The following is a 15,652-nucleotide window of genomic DNA, read 5'->3' as shown; positions in this document are numbered from 1 at the left end:
GGAATGTGCTACAAATCTCCTCATAAAAATGAAACAAATGGAGCCTAAACTCCCACCTCAGCCCCAAAAGGCCAATTTGATACAAAAGTAAAATACTAAGAACACAATTTCAAGCAAACCTACCACTTTGCTCATTATTTCAAAAGAAAAACACATTCTTCACTCCAACTGCAGACAAAGTAACAAAAGGGAGGTGGGTAGAGATTACAAATATAGGTGACAAAGGCAGCAGAACCTCTTCCTACTACCCATCTGCCTCTCCCCTTCACCTATTCACAACATTCATTAGATTAGGGTTTTCTGACATGCAGTCTAGTGATTTTCATTAAAAAGAACGCCCTAGTTTATAAACAAAGCATTGCCCTTCAAAGTCCATTCCCTTGGGAAACTACTGATTTCAACAATGTTGCTGTTGCTCTAAAAATGCCTGGAATTTTTTTTGGAACCATCAAGTCAGTTTACAAGTTCTGCTAGAAAAACCAGTAATTACTTTATAGTTATATTTCATACCTACCAGCACCACCACGTTCTAGAAGGTAATCAAATGAGTCAACCCAGGTGACTTAGGTGAATATAATTTTTGCTAAAAGCCCCCAACAATAGGTTTTGCCCACTGAGATTCTTCAAAAAGAAAGGACTAAGAATAAATTTTATTTTATGTAAATAAAGTAAAAAAAGCAAAAAAAGGGGAAAGAAAGAACATTTCCAAGGAGGTTAGCACCACTTTTCACATACAATCCATTTAGATATACACATTTAGTATACATTTGTTAAAAAAAAAAAATTATAGTGAAACATCATACAAAAACACAACTGACATTCATCAAATATTATACTTTTAAATATGTGTAGTTTACTATAAATCAATTACATCTGAATAAAATGAATTCTAATAAAATGAATTCTAAGTTTGCATTTTAGAAAAATACTAATAAATCAGCTATCAAATCAACAGTACAAAGTGATATGAATTAATAAGGTAATTCAAGGGACTTTAACTTCACCTTGAAGAATGAGTAATATTTTATTAGGCAGGATCTTTCTAGGCCAGGAAAAACCAAGGCTTCAAGATGAAATGAGATAGCTGAGGGCAGGAATCATAAAAAAAACAAAAAACAAAAAAAACAAAATACAGGCTGGAGGTTACAGTCTGCATGCAGGGAGAGCTAGTTAGGCTACGGAATCTGAATATCACTGTAAGTCTGAGGAGGGCCACTGTATATTTCTGAGCTGTCTTTGAAACACTGAACAAATAGCTGTAAGAGTCACTGGAGTCTGGCAGTGATAAGTGGAAACCCGTCTAGACTAGTGCGGGGGCAGAGGGAAATGAAATGGAGACATTTTAAAGGATTCAGAGACAAAACGATATGAGGTCATAACACTAAAATGGATCTAGGCACCTACCTGAGTCAGCTCATAAGCTCTGTAAGCCAAAAGTGATGTAATTCTATTGGCATTCTTCGACACGTGACATTCATGCTTTGGTGTTGGATCCAAAGCACTCTTATTTAACATAGACTCCAAACTTTTTACACCCATGGGGTCATATATACTCTTTATTTTACCCTAAAATAGAGAAAACCTTTTAAGTCCACCAAAACCTCATTATTGACTGTATGACATCAGTATTACAGCTATCTCTTTGAATATGTATCACCTATAACAACAGTTTTTTCCTTTAATACCTGATAGTAAAGTAATACCCAATACTTTTTACCAATATCGAAGCAGTGACAAAAAGTTAACCAAAAACAAAAAAGGTTATTTGAATTTAATATAAGGAAATAAAAATTTTCTTCACAACACTCTTCTCTAGCTTAAATGACATTATCAACATATCCCCCTCTTTTCTTTGGAAAGCAAAGCAAACTCTAAAGTTCAGTAAGCTCAGATTAAAGATGGCAAACCATTCTCAAAAGTATCTTTATATACCAAACACAAACAAGCACTGGTTTTTAATTCAATCAAACTCCTAAAGACAGGGTCAACTAAAATACAAGTCAAATGTTGTCTTTGATATATGAAATGTACAAGCTGAAATTACCTTCATTATTTTAAAAATAACCACATCACCCACTGCCCCAGCTTCCAAAGGATTAGCTTGTAACAAATCAGCATACCTAGAAAGATAGACACCTAGTAAAGAGGGAAAGTAAAGAATTTTTATTTTAATAAGGACACAAATACAAAAAGTCCAAATATTTAACCTAATGATGAGATACAAGGTATGACACCTTTAAAAAAATAATAATAATGACAGTAGATAGCTGATATGTAACCAAAGCAAAAAATAAAACCAGAAAACACATGAAATTAATCAAATTTTTCAAAATCACTAGGACTAGACTGAGACATTAAAACAAACATACAAAAAACCCCTTGTTCAACTGGAACTATGCAAAATCAGAAACAAAGGATAAAACTGGTTTTACATTACAGAATCTGAAACTAGTCTTTTTTTCTGGGAACATGACAAAGCATACATGAATTTAGTTATAAGGACTCCAGCAAAATTACATAATATATTTTTAAAGGGCAACTTAGTAGTAGGTAAACGAAAAAAGAAAAAAGATTACCCATAGAAGGACTGCCAAGAATTGTTATTTTGGACTGGCCCACCTGTAATCCTTTTTCACATATGCTCTGAACCTAAATAAACAAAACATTTCATCCTGCAGTCATAATACATTAAAAATGTGAAAAGAGAGTTTGTAAACTTGTTTTAAATAAAATCCAAGCTTCTAAACTATACTTTTTTACATTACAGAAAGTATATATATATATATACACATATACATATATATATATACATGCTAGTTTATGACTAAATATCAATGTGAAACTGGCTTACACTTCCAATGTAACCACAGCTAGAATCTATTTTTGTTTATGCCAGGTCTGACAGATACTGAGAATTCATGCCTTCAAATATATAAACATCCCCTTTTAGAGAGAATTAGAACTGGCAAAGTATTTAAAGAGAAAGTAACTCCACCTAAACATCTTCAATCAAAGAAGAAAAAACAGTTCCCAGCACTTATAATCAGTGGTATAGATGATAAACTACTCCAACAAAGGGAACATTATTCATTATAAAGCATACTTCATGGTGGAAAAATAGGTTTGATCAAAGAAAAAATGAACATATTTGAAAAGCAAATTACAAAACAATGAAATACCTTGCGCTACTAAATCATTTTTTCCATGTATACATCAAAAAATTTAGTTTATAAAGATCAAGTGTACTGAATAACTGCAAATTTAGTAACTTACAATGGAAGCATTTTCAAATTGTTTTTTATATAATGGGTTCACTTACCTGATACCGATCAATCATCAGAAATGCATAGGATTCTGAAAGTTCTTTATCTAAACGACCATCAAACTTCAGTTCTCTTCGCTTTTCTGTAAACTAAATGAAATGAAATCTATAACAACTCCTTAGCATGTGATTATGTTTTTCAAGCTAAGAGTTTCAGGCATTTTATTTCTAAGAAATTCCAAATCAGCAATTTCCTGGCAGTCCAGTGGTTAGGACTCCGCTTTTCCACTGCTGGGGGCCCAGGTTTGATCCCTGGTCGGGGAACTAAGATCCCATAAGCCACAACACATAGCAAAAAAAAAAAAAAAAAAAAAAAATCCAAATCTACCAAAGTAAAAGTTATCTTTTCTTTCCCTATAATTTCTGCACTTCATTTTTTCCCATTATAATTGGCTCTTTATCCTTACAATATAGTCAAAGAAGCATTTAGTGCTTTACAAATTTAACTACATATCTATTAAATTCTTACCACACTCCAACTCTCCCATTGATTTTTTTTTAATAAATTTATTTATTTATTCTATTTATTGGCTGCATTGGGTCTTCGTTGCTGCACACGGGCCTTCTCTAGTTGCAGCAAGCAGGGTTACTCTTCATTGTGGTGCGTGGGCTCCTTATTGCGGTGGCTTCTCTTGTTGCAGAGCATGGGCTCTAGGTGCGTGAGCTTCAGTAGTTGCGGCACATGGGCTCTAAAGCGTAGGCTCAGTAGTTGTGGCACACAGGCTTAGTTGCTCCGGGGCATGTGGAATCTTCCTGGAGCAGGGCTCAAACCCGCGTCCCCTGCATTGGCAGGCGTATTCCCATAGATTTTTTTTTTTTTTTTCCCATAGATTTTTAACTTCATTTTTTGATTATCTTCGGAGCTCTCATTTTATCTGACAAGGTGCACTGCACATAGTAGGTCATTTAATAAATCTGTTTAATGACCAACTTCTAGACTATAAACTCCATTAGGACAAGGAAAAATGTTTCATCTCTTTACAACTATATTCTCAGTGCCAAGTACATAAGCCATGCTTCGCACCCATTTCCAGGATAAAAGAGTGACTTGATCTAAGTACATCTGAACTGTTAAGTCACCCTAATCTGTTGGCTTTCACTTTTAGACACAAGCAAATAGATACGGAGCCCATATCTAAGAGATTTACATGCCATATTCAGGCTATTGCTGATCTTCAATAATATAATTAATGAATCTTTAAATTTTTACATAAAAATAACAAATAATCCATAGCATATCATGAAACCACATCAAACTACCAAGGTTTTAATTTTCTCTGGGAGCTGATAACATTCATCCACTTTAGGAATCCTTTCAAAGCTAAATTCTCATAGCACTGGATTAACCAACTTATAAAAGTACAAAATTAATAGTATTTCATGTACATTAGAAAGCAATACACACATCAAATATTTCTAAACATCTAATCTGTATTACCTCAGGATTATTACGGCTTCTCCTAAATCAAAACTAAAAGAATATTCTAACTTGTGCGTGAAACTTAAATTCATTACCTAATAGGTTAAACTATTCCCCTTTATTCTTACTTTTTCACTAAGAATTTCTACTAATGATATTAAGATAATTCAACAACCAGGCAATAATTGGGGGAAAAACTAAGCATATCCAAAAGCAAACAAAAAACATTTTATTTTATTAATCTTCCAATTTAGACATAATATGCTCTTAAGAGATTCCATTTAATTAACATGTGCTTGAAAGAGCAAAAAGCCTTGTAATGAACTTACAATTAAGCCATTATACAATAAGCTATCCCTATGCTTAAGATTCACTTTTAGTAAAAGAAGTTATTTCACACAACTGCACATTAATTTAACAAAGCAGATAAATGTAGTGCAATATCAACACTGCTTAGGGAAAAAAAACACATTACTTAAAACTTGTTTTTCCCTTCCATAATTTGGCTTTCCTAAGAATTTTAGCATTTTTAAAGAAAAGGAAGAAAGTAAAACAAAGTCCAGGCTATTCATTGGTTCTGAAGAATCTTACGAAAAGCACACTTTAAAACATACCTCCTTTTCCAAAAGCTCATTATGAATCAAGCAAGCACGTCTGTAGTTAAAATTTGCTACTGAAGTTGGTTCAAGGTAAGATGAGTGGAGAATATTTAAAACATCTTCAAATTCTCGAGAGCCTGGAGTTAATGGCTGAAAAAGTGCTAAAATAAAAAACAGTATTAATTTTAAGATTCCATCTTAAATGTAGTTTCTTATATTTTTGTGGCTTTGTTAACATAACTTTTAAATAAAGTAAAAAAAAGCATCAAGGCTATCTTATTTTGTGATATGCGAAGGAGATACTTATTAATTCATTGAAGGAAAAACTCTTCAGCAATGAGCAGCTTGGCATTACACATGGAAACAAGGAAGTTACAATTCTGCAAAACTTAGGGGATGCTACACTAGGCAACCTAAACTGCTACTCACAAGAACCTGTGCATAAACTCAATTTGCCTCAACTCCTATTTTATGTTACATTTAAGTGGTATGCCTAGGGCCATTTATTTCAGCAAATTAAATGCTTATACCGTAAGTAATAGCATTAAAACATATAAGACACTTAGGTGTCTACAGAATAAAATGATGCTATCTGGTTTTTAACACTAAAGCTAGAATAAAATACGCTGCACCCATTCACTTTTTGTATTATCAATATAAAGTAGAAGGATATTTACTATGAAGACTTGGAAAGATGGGGAACTTTGGAGTCAAACCTGGACACAAATATCAGATCTAGCATTTACTGGCTGTGTGAGAGACCCTGCGTAAATCAATTATTTAACCAAACAAGCCCAGTACTTTCTTCAGTAAAAAGGAGAACTCTAGCTATCCTGATAACCACGATATGCCATATGCCATATAAGACAACACATGGAAAAAGCTCTAAGCACAGCATCTGATGCAAAGTAAGACAGTAAAAGTTTTTATTCCCCACTCTGCCAACTACTGCATACTCCCTTTACTTTTTAAAATACTTAAGTCAAATATACAATTTGTTCTTCAACCAACAGCTTAATAACCTCAATTTTCCACTTTATGCATGAAATAATTTAACCTATAAATTTCAACTTCAAGTCTATACATATATTTTCCCCAAACCAAAAGGAACTACTTTTCACTGTAGATAAAAAGTATTCATAGAACTTATGTTATATGCTATGACCTTAATTTCTTTCAAGATACTATTTATAAAGAGTCAATAAATGTAAGTCAAAATACTTGTAGGCCACATTTTCTACTTGTACATACACTCAAAGGTACTAGAGAACAGCTGTTTTTACTGTATTCTCTATACACAGTTATTAGGCTTTAATGGACACAATGTCAAATGATGTATCTATTCATCTATTCATTTACCAAAGTATGTATATATTACAAAAGTATCTGTAAAAATGTAGCTTTCAATGAGCCAATATGTATAGAACAAATGGCTCCCACTGGAACTGCACACTAAAAAGGCAGGGGAGGTAAAGTCAACATACTTACAAAAATGCAATAAAGATACTAGGAGTAAGCAGAAGAAAAAAAAACACTCAAGAATTCAAGAACTTTTAAATGCAAAAAAAGTGTCCTATAATCAAATTTATAGCAGATGGATATGCTCAATAATCTATTGACTGTAAGCTCCATGAGAGGTGGAACTATAACTGCCTCGTTCATTACTCTCTCCTTGGGGGACTAACCCGAAGTTGAATGACTGAATGAGTAAAGAAAATGAGAATAAACTTTGTCAACATTTTTTTATACTGAATACAAATATATTCTAAACTACCAAAAATTGATTGTCATTTTAAATTAGGTCTTACAAATTCAAGAATTCAGTGATATATAAAATGAAATGAAAGTTCAAAAAACAGGGAGAAATCCATTCTCTCAATTCACATCTGTTTTAAAAAATATGGTAGGAGAAAACACTTTATCTTTGTGTCTTTCCCCAACTAAAGTGGAAAAACCTGTGAAGGAAAAGAGCACGTGGAATAGTCTTTACAGGCTTTCACATCCAAAATGAGCCAAGCATGGTTTTTAAATTTGGGTTTTATGCATGATTGGTTTTTATGTTTCTAAACTAACAAGTGATTTCAGGTATCTAAAAATGTGCCAAAAAGTATCAAGTAGCTTTAAATTTCTATGAAATTTTACAAATCTACAAAAAAATATTATTTTTCTTAATTAAGCTAATACAACACTATTTCCACCATCAAGCCACCATCAATCTAACCAAAAGTGAAAGATTTGAGTTAAATCATATACATTTATACAGACATTAACTTTCAAATTATTCTCAAGAAAGTGCTTAACATTTGTATCTCATTCAAAGCAATGCCCTAGAGTCACCTCAAATGTACTTCAGTAGACTGCCAGTGTGAAAAAAATCCTTGTGAATAAAAATACAGAAAAAGGTGCAAGATTTTAGGTCTAACAATAAATACTGGGGAGATTGGGATTGCCATATACACATTACTAATAAGAAAAAAATATCAAATTGTACACTTCAAATATATGCAGTTTATTGTAAATCAATAAAAGTTATATCTCAATAAAAGTTCTTTAAAAAAAACCATTAATACCTGTGTCCTAGGTATTTTATATTTCAAATATGTCAGTTGGCTTTACTAGTTAGGCCAGAGTTATAATTTCTATTTTTTCTTCCCAATTATCAATTTCTTTAAAAATAAAATTATGCTGTAACCATTTTTAAAGATTTCAAGTCAATGTACTGATAATGGTAATTTAGAAATATAACAAGTTTATGTTCTGAATGCACATTCCCTGGTGGTCTATTTTGTCCTTAATAATCCTCTAAAGGATATATGTACCTGATCAACACATCCTGTCACTTCTTTTAAAAAAAACATACACATCACAGTGTTATGGGCCATCATTTGAGGTAATAATAATAAAACTATGACTATACCCAATTGGGAAACAGATCATTTTACATATTTATCATCCATTTCATATAAGGAAGTCAGTATCCAATATACTATTCTCCAGATTCTGACAATTTTTGAGTCTAACCATCAGTGGCTCATTATTCCTTTTCAAGTACTCTACTAAGAGCTTTATATGCATTAACTCATTTAATCATCAAAACCACCTTATAAAGTTCATTACGCTCATTTCACAAATGAAACTGAGCTTAACGGTTAATTTCGCCCAAGGTTAATACATGAATAGGGCAGGTGGGAATTCAAAATCAGGCTCCCTAGCTGCAAATCTTGTATCCTGAACTATAAGTAAAAGACGTATATGGGTGTATAAGAGCTGAAACTAATCACTCCAAGAGCTGGAAAAGCATAACTGTTTCCTCATTTCAGACCAAGAAATTATATTAGCTATGTGGAAATTGGCTATAAAAAGAATTTAACGTCTAGAATGCTCTTTCTACCCTCTTATGTCCTCTTTTAAATCTCATTTCTTAATATTTCTTTCTCATTTAATGCATTCAACAGGGCCAAAAGCCATAACTAATATCCTTTTTTGATTTATAAAGATTAACAGCAGTCATAATAATTCTTCCAGACATTAAGAAACATATAATTTTGCTTACTTACAGGTTTTCCATCAAATTCATATCAGATAGTTACTGAGTTGATTTCTGATAATTCACAGGGCTCCTCTATTAACAAAATTGATTACAGATGTGTTTTCATCATTTTCTTTTTCTATTTTTTGGCCATACCGCGTGGCATGTGGGATCTTAGTTTCCCAACCAGGGACTGAACCCATGCCCCCTGCAGTGGAAGCATGGAGTCTTAACCACTGCACCACCACGGAAGTCCCTTTTGTAGACGTGCTCTTACAGGATTCAAGAAAAGATTTAGAAAGGGGGATTTATAATTCAAATGAGGAAACTGACTATCACAGAATCAGAACTAGAATTGAGTATTTCATATTGTAGCATACAAAACATACTAAGAATTCAATGTTAAATTTAAGCGGCTGGAATAGACACAAAATTAAGGTCATCAAATAGTAGCTTTGTTTCTTAGTTGAAGAAACATATTTTCCTCAACTACTTTTACCAACTTCTTTAGTGTCAATGCCAATCCTTGTGTTTGTATTGATTATGTGCATATGTAAAAAAAAAAACTATCATATATACATTAAGTGTAAAAACAAGCTAAACTTTTATAAAAAGATGGAGCAATGTTATCAAAATACACCAATGGATAATACAAAATATACATTCCAATCTAAAGTAATTCATGGAAGAAAAGGAAATAGCGAAGAGTACGCTAGGGATCACATTGGTCTGCAATTCTCTCTGAATTAATATCTGAATTAATCTCTCTGATGTCTACTGATATTAATGACTAAAATACGACTATTCATTTGTTCCTCACAATTCAGATATTTTAAAAAGCATTTTTCTTCAGTCTAATAAAATTACAGATATAATACTGTAGGAGTGCGTGATTCATCTCCACTCATGATTGAATACAGTGCACAATTAGGAAAGAACATTCTAGCAGAGATCTAGAGGTAACAAATATGAAATTTGACTTTTTTTGGACTGGGGAATATGTCAAAGAAAATTTTACCTCTATTACTTAGAATTTATATGCACCTATCAAATGGTTTATGTGGATGACTGGATTCTGCCTATACTTTCCTGCTCAGATTTACTTCTATGTAGGGAAACCTGTGGTTCTTAGAACCAATCCATTCATATACAACGACTAAAACATCATGCAAATTTCCTTAAGAAAGAGACTTAACCGCAAAGCCTTCAAAAAGACAACTCCAAATTTTGTGGGAAAAGATGGGGATTTGGGAGGAGAACTGGCCATTAATTCTCCTAAACTGTATCAGTGTAGACGCAGATGCATGAGAGAATTTACTTTGTGATGCACCTGCATGAGACGCAGGTGCAAGAGAGCAGTTCATCTCGTGCCCTACATAAAGCATTAACCAATAAACATTTTCCAGAAAGTGAATCATTACTACTTTACTTCTCAAGAACTCTGGAGGGAAAAATTATATCAAAGACAATTACTGATTTTAACTTACTTTTGGTGACTTAACACTATTCGATTTTAGAGTAAAAGAAGGCAACAGTGAAACATCTACTGACGAAATGCAATTCCACAATTTGGTTAAATTTAACTGTGACTCCTTACAGTACAGAGCGTAGCCCAGCCAATAAGTAAACAGAATAACACATAGATTATGAAAAGTAAAATCTTACTCTTCCAGTCAACAGATCGCTTAATCTGTCAGTACTGATTAAATGTGTTGTTTATAATGAACAATTTCTGAATCTCAAAATTCCCCAGAGATGAAGACATACTAAACATCACTAAATTTAAGTTATTTAAAAAAGAATTTTTTATATGCAAATTAAAACTTTTCTATAATAAAAAGGAAATAAGCAGTACTCTACATCTAGGTTCAAATTCCAACTCCATCATTTACTAGCTGTGTGACCTTGGGCAAGTTATTTACCTCAGTAGTTCAGTTTCCTCATCTGTAAAGTGGGAATAGTACCTACCACATAGGAGTACTGAGATTTAGTTAATACATATAAACTGCTTAGCACAATGTCTATAACCTATTAAGCACTATCGAGTGTCTGCCAATATTACTGCTTAATTAGAATGGCAGCATCTTATATGTTATGCTACTGTGAAGACCAATAAACGAACTGAAGCAAGTTATACTCACAAAGGTTTATCTTTAAGCTACCAAAAATACAGGATTCCTAATCTTAAATTTCACTGGAAAAGCACAGTCACAAGGAAAGGTCTGCCATATTAAAATACGAATGCAACAGAACCTTTGATACTGAGAAGTTGAAGCAGCGGTATCTACTGAAAACGATCCAATATTCATGATAAAAGGCTCAGATGACCACACCACTAATACCTAGCCAAATCCTATATATAAAGGGATACCTTTCAACTCTTCCAAGAGATTATTTTGGATCAAGTGTGAAACTAGCAGTACCTTTTGCACTGTTTCTGATAAAGCCTTTTTTAAAATGAAAAGTTGGATTTTTCTATTAAATTCTATCACCAAGTAGTAACTCCTTTCAGGTTGGAAAGGATGAAGTCCATAGTGGTAAAGAGTTGCTTATTTAAGTTTTAAAAGCTCTATTTAAATTGTTATTGCACTATTTGAACAGCTGCTGCTCAGTGTACAAATATTTAGACAAGTTAAAAATTACTGATTTTCACTAAACATGAAAAAAAGTCCAGTGTTACATTTTCCTTACCAAAACCTCCGTGAGAGAAAGGTAACAACCTTCTGCCTCTAAGTGAAAGTGGAAAATACAAATTGCCCCCAAGGGGGCATCAGACTCAGGGGAGAAAACAACTAGGTTTTATATTTCTTAATTCCTCAATTATATCTACTTTTAGTGTGTTCAAATGAAGCCTATTTTACAGCAACCTCTGGATTTATCTAACTAAAAAAAAAACCAACACACATGCAAACAATGCCTTTCAACATTTCCTAGTGCTCTCCCACATTTCAAACCAAATGGGTTTTCAGGCCAATTTCCTGGTCCTATCAACAGTTAAAAGGAGGTACATTAAGCGTTACATTTTACTTAAAACCCTAAAAAAACGGACTTCGAGTATCAAGCTAAAAAAATTTTAAAAAAGAAAAAAGTTCAACCTTCTACTTCGATACTATACCCTGAGCCCATCTGAATCTACTTTCAACCTATTCTCTACCAATTGATAATTTAGGATGATATCTAATTTTCCTAATCTAGACTATACATCTTCACTAAATAAAGCAGAAGAATTGATAACCTTGACCTTTACAAGAATTCCCTTGAACCCTAAAATGTACTACATTAACTCACTTAAAAGATACTTCTAGAAAGATTCTGCATGCTAGTGGACAAAAGGTAACTTCATGTTTCTCAACATGGTTTCTCGCACCAAGGAGTTCCCTGGCTTTGTCATCCAAACAGAAGTGAACAATTTGACTTTATTTGTATCTCAACTGACAAAACGCTAACAATTTCAGTTGTGCAAATGTAGCAGGTTATGCACCTGGAAAGAGGAAGCACATGCTTCATTCAATATTGTCTTTACCAAAATTCAAGTTACAAATGAAAACGTTTTCTGCAAATAAGAAAATTCCTATTACTCTCCAAAGTAAATCTGAAAAACGGAGAACCACGCACTAAAACAAAAATAGGCTTTAAATTGACTAAATCCAGACAGAGGATCCCAAATCACTGGATAGTCAAAATTTGTATTCTAAGAGTACAAAACGATAATTTCCTCCATTAGAAAGGTGTCACAATATGGCATTGTTTTAAAAAGGTAACGTAGTTCATTTAACTGTTCCCATAATTGATTCCAAAAACCAGACTGGACTTCTAAAAAATTTTCTGAACTTCTCTCATCTGCAAGATCAAGCTGGCGACTCTTGGGCATAAGCTGACCTCTATTTTTTTTTTCCATAGGGAAATTACTGCACCAAGAACCTACCTTCCCAATCTTCTCAAATACAAGAAAAAACATACTAAAGTTTGGATTTAGAAAGAGAGCCCTATCTAGCGCTTCAAAAACAAGAGAAAGAAAATCTACATGGAAATGAAGTGTGATGGAAAATAGCAGTGTGCATGAATCACATCTAACGGAGATGTCTAAACAAGGGAAGACGCTGACATCGAGCAAATTTCAAGTAGACACACAGAGCTGAAGAATTTCCATAGGGAGAAGCACTTGTGGTCCTCTCAACGCAGTGGCCTTGGAGAAAGCCCCAGAATCCATGGCCACGGGTTATCTCCACAGTGAGACTTCTCAGAAGCATCCTTAGGAGGACACATCAGCTTCTCTGCCTTCAGGGGCTGGGAGGGAGGGGCGCCGAGCACCATCTTTCCTCTCTGGGAGCTGCAGCCTTACGGACAAGCTTCAAACCTGAGCTACTTCCAACTTCCACGGGGAGAGGGGGAGCAGGGAGCGTGGTTCCACCGCTTTCCTCTCGCACCAAGCGCAGCAGCTGGGCGGCCGTGGCAGTGCGGGGAGAGGCGGCGGGCGCTGCATGCGTGTTTACGTGTCTCGGATGGGTGTGGGAAGGAGACAGAGAGGTTCTAATGAAAAGATGGAGGGGAGAGAGAAAGAGGGGATGGGAAAGAGGGGAAGCACCACCTTTCTTTTCTCTGCTCTTCCTGGGGATCTGAAAACTCCTCCTAACGGGTCTTTCGGGCTCTTCAGGGCCTTTGGGCGGGGCGGCCGCGCCCGCCTCAGAGGAGTCCTGAGGCTGCTCGTGACAGAGGCTCGGGGCGGCCTCGGCAGCCGTGGTCTCCTCAGGCCCGGCGCCGCCGCCGGGCTCCGCGATGCTGAGACCGCCGCCATTTTGTGGGGAGGACTCAAGCTCCGGAAGCGCCTGCTTCATCTCGTCGTCGCCGCCGCCGCCGCCACTTCCCCAGCTCGCGTCCGTCGGCGGAGAGGCCTCCGCCTCCGCAGCAGTCGCCATCGCGCCGGCGTGAGGAGCTCCGGGAAGCTTCTGCCGACAAGGTCGACGGGGGTGGGGGGAAGGGGCGGCGGGCCGGCCTCGCCGCCAAGCTGCTCTCAGCCCACCCACCCCCTTCCCCCCGTGACCGCTGGCCGCTCTCCCGGCCCAGCAGCCTCTCGGGGGCCCCAAAGTGGGCGCCCCAACCGTGCCGCCCGGCCCCAGGAGCCGCTCCTCTCTCGGGCAGTTCTTCAGCCGGCCCCCTCCACTCAACGTGCTGGCGTCGGGGCCGGGAGGGGGCGGGGCCAGCGAGGAGCGCTCCGCCAATGGGGGCGCGGTGCCCGCCTCCGTGGGTGCGGATAGACAGCGCCGGGGGGCGGAGCCTCGAAGCGCCCGAGCCCGCCAAAAGGGGCAACGGCAACGCCCGGCGAGTACCTCGACGCCGTGGCCGGCCGCGGGGTGGATGGGCCTCAGAGGGAGCTGCGAGTTCCCGGAGCGCGCTCGGCCAGTGCTGCGGGCGAGGGAGGCGCGCTGCGCCAGGTCCCAGGAACGCAGGCGTCGCCTCTTTGCGGGAAAGATTACTCCGCGTCTCCGCTCATGATTTACATCGGCCACTATGGGATAGAGGCAGTGGTTGTGGGACGATCCCGGCTTTGTGAAATATTTGCGTGCGTAGAAAGGCCTGGAGGGGTGATAAGGGAGTGGGCTGCGGCGATAAAAGCTTGGAAGCCCCGGGGGGCCCGCTTCAGCGACCCGCAGTTCCCACCGGATCTTGCATCTGTACAATAGATTACTGTCACCCGCCCTCCTCTTTTATCTAGAAGGGTTAGAAGCAGTGGCACGCCTCCAGCAAACAGTCGATACCTTGGTCCTTTGATTTGACTTCACAGCCTAATGTTAACAGGATTTGGTTCTGGGGAGCTTGAGGAGAGAGGCTGCTGGCTTTTAGATTTTCCTTTGGTGTTTCAGTTTTCCTATAGTGAATGTATGTATTTTAAAGAAAAATATATGCGTTTGCAGTGATCGCGTTCCCTTAAAACAACTTGACAGTCAAGTCGAAGGCCTTTTACGTAGCTTATGCTGACTAGGTTGAAACTATTTATTTGGGTTATGGTAAATATAGAAAATGCAATATTTCTTGGGTTCATTCTATGTGTTAGGCACTGGACAAAGCGATTTACATACACTATGTACATTTACTCCTTATAACAACAGATACTAGGGAGATACTATTATGCACAATTTAAAGTACGTGTTGCAATTAGGAGTATGGAGTAAATAGAAATACACCACTATATATAAACAACAAGGAATTACTGTATAGCACATGGAATTATGTACAGTATCTTGTAATAACCTATAATAGGAAAGGATCTGTAAATCAACTATAGTTAAATAAAAAAATAAGTATTTCAAGACATAGAACGAAGTAGCAAAATGAGAATTTGAAGCCAGGTCTATTTAACTCCAAATAAGTTACTTGTCCTTGACTGCTTCTCTTAAGACCAACTAATATTCACAGCAAGCTCTGTACCTTTATATATTTTATGTATGGAGAAATGAGGATTGATATTTTTCTCCATCTCCAAGCAGTAGGATCAGAATTGGGACCCAGATCTCTATTCTCAAACTCCAGGAGTTGACTAACCAAATCTATAATTATAATAAAACCCTAGGTCTTGAACCTGTCTGCTACTTAAAGAGCATTCCCCAGGGCAATAGCAAAGCTGGTTCCAATGTCCTATGATAAATATCATACCCGTTTAACAGCTAATAGGAAAAGCTAATAATGACTTGCCCAGCCTATTTGAATCAGCTCAGTAAGTCATAGGAAAGTGAGTATAAAACAATTATTCCTTTTAGTAAATAGTTTCTATAAAAGCACGTTTT

General features: G+C 36.6%; 1 protein-coding gene across 4 annotated transcripts in view; it reads right to left on the bottom strand.

Annotated features, from left to right (window-relative positions):
- TASOR (transcription activation suppressor) overlaps nt 1-14,049 on the bottom strand; it is a 51,953-nt gene extending 37,904 nt beyond the window's left edge. For 2 of the 4 annotated variants that reach the window (XM_057706354.1, XM_057706352.1), the window contains exons 1-6: nt 13,459-14,049; nt 5,357-5,502; nt 3,320-3,412; nt 2,577-2,649; nt 2,045-2,136; nt 1,405-1,566 (exon numbers count right to left, since the gene is read on the bottom strand). In XM_057706354.1, coding sequence (XP_057562337.1) covers nt 1,405-1,566; nt 2,045-2,136; nt 2,577-2,649; nt 3,320-3,412; nt 5,357-5,502; nt 13,459-13,786 — 894 coding nt within the window. In that variant the 5' untranslated portion in view covers nt 13,787-14,049. The remainder of the gene's footprint in view (nt 1-1,404; nt 1,567-2,044; nt 2,137-2,576; nt 2,650-3,319; nt 3,413-5,356; nt 5,503-13,458) is intronic. The other 2 variants (XM_057706351.1, XM_057706353.1) reach the window with 1 other exon arrangement.
- Between the last annotated feature and the right edge of the window lie 1,603 nt (nt 14,050-15,652).

The sequence above is a fragment of the Hippopotamus amphibius genome, chromosome 13 (assembly GCF_030028045.1).
Source record: "Hippopotamus amphibius kiboko isolate mHipAmp2 chromosome 13, mHipAmp2.hap2, whole genome shotgun sequence".
NCBI classification, from domain to species: domain Eukaryota; kingdom Metazoa; phylum Chordata; class Mammalia; order Artiodactyla; family Hippopotamidae; genus Hippopotamus; species Hippopotamus amphibius.
This window is presented reverse-complemented; position numbering and strand designations above follow the sequence as displayed.